The 9,264-nt window shown below is 43.1% G+C and overlaps 1 protein-coding gene across 1 annotated transcript; it reads right to left on the bottom strand.

Moving 5' to 3' along the window:
• Positions 1–2,478: 2,478 nt before the first annotated feature.
• PDE6H (phosphodiesterase 6H) lies at positions 2,479–9,264 on the bottom strand. The gene is made up of 4 exons (XM_008920224.3): positions 9,207–9,264; positions 4,459–4,648; positions 4,153–4,193; positions 2,479–3,282 (listed from the first exon to the last, which is right to left on the bottom strand). The coding sequence occupies exons 2-4, from the start codon at positions 4,599–4,601 to the stop codon at positions 3,206–3,208; spliced, it is 261 nt and encodes an 86-aa protein (XP_008918472.1). The 5' UTR covers positions 4,602–4,648; positions 9,207–9,264; the 3' UTR covers positions 2,479–3,205.

Raw genomic sequence — 9,264 nt, 5'->3', positions numbered from 1 at the left:
AGCATAACACCAGGAGGCAGTTGAACTTCACAAACTTGAAACTCCTATGAACACTTAGAAAGTTCAGCAACAGCAAGAAGCAAGAGGAGACAAGTGTTTGCATCCACATTTGTCATTTTTTGCTACAGGGTGGAAACATGCTGATGTTCAGTTGCAAAAAGAGTCCCAGAAGAGGTAACTGGCCAAAAGATTTCAGCCCCAAGGAAACCATATGCACCACTTTTGGGAGAACACACCAGTCATCACTCAGAGAATGATGTTATCAAAGTCAGTCTTTATTGTCTGTTGTTTGGAGATAAATAGCTGGTTTTCTCCAATGAGAAGTGGTGAGTGACTTTCTGAGCTTTTCCCAGGAAAGTATTTCAGAGTGAAAAGCTAAGTCATCTGCCCTTCTCTGGTTATATTTTTTAAGCAAGTCAGACTACATTCCTAGGATTTTTAAAACATTTTTTATTAATTTTTATTCCTTTTGACATGTTTTTTATAGTAAAAGAACAGAGAATAACATATTACAATGTATATAGACTGAAGTCCTTCAATAAGATACTTTTAACACATTTGCTTTCTTGCACCATAGCCATCTCTCACTGAAAAATGGAACTTTCAGGAATTACAGGTCATTAGAAAAAACTCAGGACCTCAGACAAAACAACTGTGAGGGTATTTTAAGACTCCTAAGTCTCAAAATTCCTTACAAGTAAAGGAATGAATGCAATCCCTATTAATGAATAGAAATTATTTTTAAAATAACTAATAAACTGTGTTGACTCAAAGCATCCATCTTCTGATACAGCTCAACAGCCAGGCATGAGAGCTGGGGTGTGTGTGCATTCCTGTTGGACTCCTCTAGGAAAGAGAATGGAGTAGTTCTCTGATGGGAACTAGGGATATGGCAATTAGATGTGGAACTACACCAGGACCCTCCCACTGGCTCGAAAGCTTCAGTTCCTGGATTAAGGAGAATTTTGCTTTTACTCCAGTATTTTCTGACAGCGTATCTCACTATCTTTGGACCGTTTTCCCAAGGCCTGAGATGAAAACGGAGGAAAATTTTCTCCTCTCATTGTTCTCCTGCTTAAAAAACCTTAAAAAAAGGGAAAACTCAATGATAATAGAGGCAATCAGCTTGCAGGATCCAAAACTGGATCCAGTGGGTCTTTTCCCAGAGAGAAGAGGACAGACTGAGAAGGTGCAGTAAGGATCATATGATACAGGATGGCATAATGTGAGGGAAAGCATGAGAGCATTGCCATAGGAACTACATCTAACTACAGAAAGAGAGGGCTAGCACATGAGCTTGAAAAAAATGAAATCAGTTCCCTACAGTAAAAGCTAAATAAAACATAATCTACATAAAGAACACTTAGGGAAAGAAGAAAAGCATTAAAAGGTGAGAAAGGCAGGAGAGATTGGAAGTAAGTGGAAAGGACAGACTGCTTCAGGAAAATAGCTGTGGGCTGCAATTAGCTAAATGGTACATGACTTCTGTGCTGTGAGAGTGTTGTGGTTCTGAACCACTCTGTGGTTTACTAGTGTTTCTAATGGCAGGAGTGCTGAATAATGAAAGCTGCACTCTTGACTGCCAACAGGAATTAATTTCCTTTAGTTTTTGGTGCTGAAGCTATATTTTAACCAAAAGCGGCTAGCTTTTGTTTCTGGAATAACAGTAGCAGATAACTATAGCACTGCCATGGATTTGTAGTGATGCTTTATGTGTGGGGATCAATCATTTAGACAGGATTTGCTCTCCTTTTCACAATCACTGCTTGCTTCCATGAACATGTTCAGCATAGGAAAGATAAGATGGGGGGAGGCAGTTCTTATGCAATGAGGCTTGTCAAGCTAAAGGCAATGATTAAAAATTTTATCTCCTCTTATGCATATTATGCAGCTACAACAAACCTGCTCCTTGCCTACAAACAAAACAAAAGCCTTTCCTGAATGGCAGAGCAGTAGGGAATCTTGGTGCCTTCCCCAAACATTTAAGTGGTTATGGGTGCCTTGCCACTCCTCAGCATTCAGGCTACCAGAGACCAGGAGACACAGATCAATAGTATTAAGTGGATTCACTCCATGCTTGCCTGCATGTACTCATCCTACCCTTCTCTTGCCTCCTCACTTGCTCTGCTGTTACCTCTCACTGGGGGCACCATTTGCCTGCTTGTCCAGACAAGCTCCAGAGCTTGAAGTTGCCAGAGGAAGAAAGAAAAGCCTTCCTGTTTATGGGGGGCAGTGTGAAGGGAGACTTGTACCATGCTAAATACAGGGAAGAGGGAGAAGTTAATGCAATGCCATCTTCTGCTGGCAGTCTGCTGACAGATCATAATGATTCTCTCTCTTCCTAACCAGCAGCAAGCATGTCTTGGGGAGCAAATGTCTCAAGTAAGTATGTGTGGGCATGGGGACAGTGCAAGTGTCATACAGGGCATCCCATCAAAGGAGAGGAAACACAGCGTCATTTGGAGTGCTGCTTCTTCGGAATTGCAAGCACAAAGGAATGAATAAGAGGATTAATTCACTTAGCTATTGATCTCAGACACATATTTTCACTTAACATTATAACAGTCAGACTTTCATGGCTTGTGGGCAGTACAGCACATACAGCATTTGCAAGCCCTTATTCCCATTTGCTGATGAGGTAAATCTTAGCAGCACATTGCTTATGGTGAACCCCTGGAGAAGATTCTCCTATGGAAAGATTGACTAACGTCTGGACTGGCGACCCTAAAGCTGTTCTCTACAGATGTACTCTCAGCAAATGATTGGTGGCCCAAATAACATGGAGACCTACCCATGGAAATTCTATATAGAAAGCTGTCAGGGAGGGAAGGAAGAAAACAGAATAGGCTTGATATAATTAGGTCTGCACACAATGTCTTAGCTAATCAGGGACAAAGTTCAAATACAGCCTCCCTGTATCTCCATAAATATTGAATATCTATGACAGTGAGAGAGGAAATAATATAGTGCAGGGAGACATTAAGACATTTTTCATAGTTTCATCACATGGAACATGAGGTCTGCTCAGGGTCCCAAATAACTTTGCCAAATTAATCTGCAAAGGACGTTCTCATAACTAGCTCTTACAAAACCACTCTGCCCATAAGTGGGTGGATGCAAGGGCCAAAAATAAGTGTCAAAGGTGGTGAAGACCATGTTGAAATCTGTGGAGTCACCAGGTGACACCAGTAGAGATGCTGACACGTTAGATGATCCCAAACTGGGCCAGCTCGTGCAGTTCCAGATGGCTGAAAGCTTCCCATGGGCAAATCACTGTGATATCTGCAAAAGAGAGAAAATTAGAAATGAGTTCTGGTCCCTGCATTCCTTTTATTTATTTTTTATTAATGGAAAGGCTGATTTATTCAGGAAACATTAAGAAGAATGAGACTCCACCTGAGGGTTAAATGAGCAGTTGAGCATTTCAAATCTGATACTACCTGTCAGACCAAACCAGATCAGTGTATTTTTCTCTCTGTGAGAAAAAGCAAGCCAGCATTTCCTACAGTCTCTTCAGTGACTATGTAAACTGGTGTAAAAATTCATTCCAATTATGTGGTCTCTACTATTCTTATAAACTATCTGTAACCAAAATGTGATCTCCTTGAAGATGTGCAGCTTTAAATCTGATGATGAATAATTTGGTCTACGGGTTCTGTAACTCTCTTCTTATCAATACCTACAAAGCTCTGACTGGCTACAGCTCATCCAGTGCATGTTTCTCAATCCCAGATGGGTACATAAAATTCTTAAAATTAGGATTCTGATGACAACACAAATACTTAACCATCTGGGATTTAGTTCCTGTGATTTTTGGTATTAATAGCTTGGCACTTAGCATTTCTTTGGGAACCTCACGCTGCTGAAATTCTTAGCTAGAGTATTAGCAGAAAACAAACAAGCACTTTAACAGCCAAATGTGAGTATTGAGAAATTGAAGCATGTCTAAATGGCCTTTCTGTCTAGTAGTGTATGAGAGCATAAGCATGAACGTGGCAGCTTGCAGAGGTAGTACTAGCCTTCCCAGGTGACTCTGAGAGCTGCAGAGAGACCAGGGAAAAAAAGAGGTCACCCCAGAATCCTCTCTCATCATTAAGTTTGTCTGCACTTGTGTTAAAGCAGGGCACGACAACAGCATCCTGCACAACTTACCTGTGCCCAGTCCCTCCATGCCTGGGATGTCATCTCCAAACCTAGGAGAGAAAAGAGCAGGTAAGGAGTGAGTTCGGGCCAGCAGCAAGGATAGGGGAGCTGCCCTGAACCCCCAGCCAAGGAATGAGAATGGTAGGTGGGCTGCAGAAGAAGGGAAGCAGCTCTAGGTTGAAGAGCTGATGGCACCAAGGGGCAGGAGGCAGCCTTCTGGCTCCTTGCCTGAGAAAGATGGTATTGCAGAGGCCCAGCTTAGAGTGGGGAGCCACCCAACTAGCATGGTTTCTTCTCTTTCCAAAATTCCCTTACCCTCTTACTCCTTTTTTGGGAGGCTTGCTCTTGAACTGCCTTGTCTGTCTCTGCTTGAACTTGGGAGGCCCCTTGCGTGGTGTGGTGGAACCAGCTGGAGCAGCATCTCCAGTGTTGAGGGTGGCAGCTGGAGTCTCACTCATCGCTGGGCTGTGTGCAGCAGGCACGCACCTCTCTCAGATCCCTCTGTCTGCAAGATAACAGCAAGAACTGACACAACACTCTGGTTATCTCTGCTTATCTCTTCTAGGTATCAGTAGTCAGTTGACAGAATTATGGAAAATATAATTGTGACAGGATTAAAGTTAATGATATTAAAGATAAAGAAAGATTGTAATGCATACAAATTAAGCAGGGTAGCACTGCCTTTCATCTGGCATGCTAGAATTAAGATGTCAAACGAAGAACACTTGAGCTAAGGCCAAAAAACACTTAACCCCACGGTGCAATGACTTGCAAAGTCATGGGGACTCACACCTTCTTTTGTCTCAAAAACATCTGGACTCTTGGAGACAGGTTGATGCAGCGGCTTGCCCCACAGTTTTGGTAAAATAGAAAACTTAATGCTGATGTTGTTTGTTTTCTAGTTAGCCTTGGAATAGCAGTGCTGATGTTTTTACTGACTAGGAACGACAAAGACACATGCATGGCTTAGAGAAATATCCTGTCTTTGGGAATGATCATGATATACTTCACCTGTTCTTATACCTGTGCCTATGCACTATCTGATGAACACTGATGGACATGGGATGTTGAGCTAGATGGGCCCTTTATCTGGGTGGAGCTGCTGTTAGGGTTTCATGATTGTCAATACCAAACTTATGGGAAATAGCACAGGATTGTTGAAAGATTATAGAGAAAGCTAAGGCTTGGAGACAGTCTTTTATGCAGAAGTTAATTATGCAGGATTTAGCAGAGTATTTAGAAGAGTAACTTTCCCCAGGATGTGGCCATTTTGATATTTTTGAAAATTATATTACATATGCTGACCTCTCTTCATGACACTGTACATGAGCCAAGCTCCACTTCACAGGGGCTAAACAGTTCTTAAGGAGCAATTTTTGTTTGGGAGACACCTCTCCTGCCTTAGAGGGCTGAACTGCTGCACTTTGAACTTTTTGCTTCCTTCCCTGAGAAGACAACAATAAGTCTCAGAAGTGCCCAAAGGGGAGCTTCCAGCCCTTCATTAAATTTTGTCTAATTAGTATGGTAGAATGGTCTGAGCAAGTGTATTTATGGATAAAAATAAATGCAATTTTTTTCTCCCTTCCTTGAAGTCACGTTCTTCCTCATGACTGCTACATATCTCCTATCTCCAGGTGTTCGTCCCTGTGCATCCAGGCTGATATAATCGCTGATGGAATTAACTTCAGGATTTGGTACTAAAGACTAATCTCATTATATCACCGTAGTACTCTGGCTTAATCCCCAACATCACCTGCCGCGACACTCGGGACTTTTAATCTCAGAACTATAAATGCCATCAAAGATTTTCTTTTCCTTAATCTAAAGAGGGTTCATGTATTTGACTGTCCAGAAATAGCCAGAGTGCTGGAAAGCAAAGCCTCAGATAGAAAGAGAAAGATCATCTGAGCAATCTTCCTGTGTCACTTGCACATCAATGCAAGGTGAAGAGCCATATTTCTGTATTTGTGGCAGTCTAGGAATACTTCACCCAGGACATCTTTCCATCTGTGGTGGCAGAAGGATGGTTCCAAATGATAGTTCTTCTGTCGCTTGTGGTCAGGCTTCTGTCTCAGCTGTAATATCCCAAGCAAGAGACTGGACAGGTTCCAGCAGCCCCAAATGGAGCAGCAGATGGTTGTGTCTGCAGCTGAAGTATGCACAGATGCTATTCCTCCGCAAGTAACACAATGCTTCCTAAGCACACGCTGTGCCCACAAACACAGGGATCAGCTCAAACTGTAGAAGTTACTTCTTTGCCTGCCATCTCTGAAGCACCTGAACAGTCTCCCAATATTTACAGATTTATCCCCACAGCAGGGTGTTAGGACAGGCAAACAGTGTCACCTTCATCTGCTACAGAGTGAGATTGGGGGTACAGTGATAGGTATCACCTGGACTGCACTGCTGGATTTCATCCTTGCTGGTGATGAAATCTTTTGACTCATGGTTTTTTAGAGCCAAACTGAGAGGTGAAGGCACTTTGGCTCAAAAACAAAGACAGAATTTGGTGCCTCACTGTTACTCAGCATGGGAGAAATTCAGATGGTACTGCCCTACAACAAAATGCTTTGCATCAAAAAACTGCTTCATTTTTAGCATGTCTGCTAATGCCCGAAGTACATTATTATGCTACTGTCTCAGGTGCAATTCTCATTAGTAGGTTGTCTGTCTGCATTAGATACCCTTCCTGTACTACAAGGCACACGCATCCACTTTTAAGCACCATGTCAATCTGACATCAAAGTAGCCCTCTCAAGGGCTACTCCCAAAAGTACAACAGAAAAAACAAACCAACTAACAGATTTCCATCCCTTAGGACTGACATCCAAAATTTGCAAGATGCATTTGAGCTCCATCTCCAACTGAATTCTTGCCCTGCTTCACCAACCCCTGCTGTCTGCCAGCATGATACCTTAATCACAAAAATGTCTTTGAGGGTCCACACCTTGTCCCTGACCTTTACTTAACAGACGAGGAAGATTCAGTACTTGGAGTTTCCTTTTCCCCCAATCCAAACTAGTTGTATCCATCTACCAGCTACTCAATAACCCAGGATTTGATAGGAAAAATTATCTGCCCAAATCACACTTCATCCTCTCTCACCTGCATGAATTCAAAAAAGAGCACTCAATGAAACTTTCAGTAAGGGACAATTCTAACTTCTCCCTTACTAACTTCCCTCTACCCATTCTCTCCATGCATCACTAAAAGATTTTACTGAGGATGGAAAGCAACCTTAATGCCACAGAACAACCATATTTTGCAGTAGGAATCAAGCTGCTCTCTCACCACTGAGCTAGTGGTGCACAGTCAGATTTCTCCATTCATGCTGGAATGGGCCCTGACCCACAACATGGAATCTACCCCAGTTCCCACATCTTGGAAACCAACTGCCCCTACATACAGCCAGACCAGCACCCCAGGATCACAGATATGAAAGAAATGCCAATAGCATCTTCTTCACAGCCTTTTGTCTTACCGTACCTGGTTACTCCAATAGTCCTTGGTATCAGATCAAATGTTTTGATCTCCTCTAGATCTCTGCAAGTGCTATGATGATTCCTCCCAGTGCTTCCTTGTCTGTCAGGTCTCTTTTGCTTCTGCCAGCACTGGGGTGCAGCTCCTGGACAAGAGCTGATGGCTGTGGATGCTAAAGCTGTTGAGGCATAAGATCCTCTGCCATGCACTTCCTCTGCCCCCTCCTCTGACAAGGTGTTACTTAATTGCCCCTGACAGCATTTCTGCTCAGATAGGGTTTAATCCTCTGGGCAAGAGCTTTGCTTGCGTGGGAATGCTAATTATACCTAATACACATTAATGGGCTTATCTCAGTTGCGTCAGAAATCCCACCTCCAGGTTGTTGTCCAGGTTAATCATCCTTATTTTAATTTTCTTTGAATTTAAAGGGGCTTGAATACTACTGACAAATGCTGACTCTTTAATCTGTCCTGTCCTTAATCTCTGATTCTCTGTGGAAAATGTCCCTGGCAGATAATGTAGATACCTCACTTGATCTTCTTCAGACAATTTTGGTGTAGGAACTCATCTTCCCCTGTCCAAAACATTCAAAAATACAGACTTCTCCATGTGTGCTTGTCTTATGCTGTCTCAGGGGTGTCAGACACAGAATCTCCCTGAGCCATGGCACTCCATTCAGGGATACATGGGAAGTAGACAGCAACCAGGAGGAAATACCCTTGTTTGCACATTCTTTTTGATGGACTTCTTGCATGCTCAGCTCCCGACCTCATAAGAGCCACTAGCATCATCCTTGCAGGCAAGCTTTCAACAGGAAGTATTGTATCCAGTGTAAGATGCCTTTGAGGAGTCTCATAGCTCCAGTCTCAGTTGCTTGAGCTGGCTAATCACAGTGATGGAAAAAGTCCACACAAGTCCAGCCCTTTCTGCTCCTGTGTTTTACACAGGATCTCAAACCCTTCATTCTAGCAGCTGTTTTAAGACCAAGAACAGGTGAAAGAGAATGCACTCTGAAAGACAGAAACTCATTTAAAGTAGAACTATATTCCCAAATGGAAATAATTCGAAAGACTATCCTAGTTGAAAGAAGGGATTCAGTAACACCAGAGGTACAGCATCACAGGTTACAAACTCCCCACTGATGTTTCCTGCATGTACAGCTGGGCAGCACAGCAGGAAACACCAGCTGCCTGTCCCAGCTGCTCCTCAGGAGCCCCCCTATACTGCTCACCTGTAGGCTCAGCAAGTTGCAGACACAAACCAAGGGGATTCCAGGGAACCCTGACCAAGGGGTGCCCAGCATGGGAAAATAAGCAGCCTTGCAGAGAGCAAAGCTGCTTGTACAGCCAGGAAACTGAGCTCCAGCACCTGCCCTAATGTTAGAGGAAACAGAAAACAAACACAGAAGAACCACAACTTCCTCTCCTAGCTACTGGATCTGTTCGCGCTCTCCAAGTTCAAACATCCAGATTTTCTTCCCCATAGGATTTTTTACGGACTTTTCTCTCCCCCTGGTTTTGTAGCCAGTTCCTTTTTCATCCCCCTGCCCCCCTTATTGATTTGAGCTCCTGGAGAACACTTACATTACCAAAGGCTCCTCTTCCAAATCATTCAACTCCTGTCCTGCAGCCTGTGTAGAAA

The sequence above is a fragment of the Manacus vitellinus genome, unplaced genomic scaffold (genome assembly GCF_001715985.3).
Source record: "Manacus vitellinus isolate BGI_N305 unplaced genomic scaffold, ASM171598v3 scaffold_5_pilon, whole genome shotgun sequence".
Classification (NCBI taxonomy): Eukaryota; Metazoa; Chordata; class Aves; order Passeriformes; family Pipridae; genus Manacus; species Manacus vitellinus.
This window is presented reverse-complemented; position numbering and strand designations above follow the sequence as displayed.

What these genes read in the sequence shown, in the direction of transcription:
- PDE6H (XM_008920224.3), bottom strand. Translation starts at nt 4,601, where the DNA reads ATGAGTGAGACTCCAGCTGCCACCCTCAACACTGGAGATGCTGCTCCA. An exon ending in CCCAAAAAAGGAGTAAGAGG is followed by an intron (nt 4,194 to 4,458) that starts GTAAGGGAATTT and finishes TTTCTCTCCTAG; the next exon opens with GTTTGGAGATGACATCCCAG. An exon ending in CATGGAGGGACTGGGCACAG is followed by an intron (nt 3,283 to 4,152) that starts GTAAGTTGTGCA and finishes TCTCTTTTGCAG; the next exon opens with ATATCACAGTGATTTGCCCA.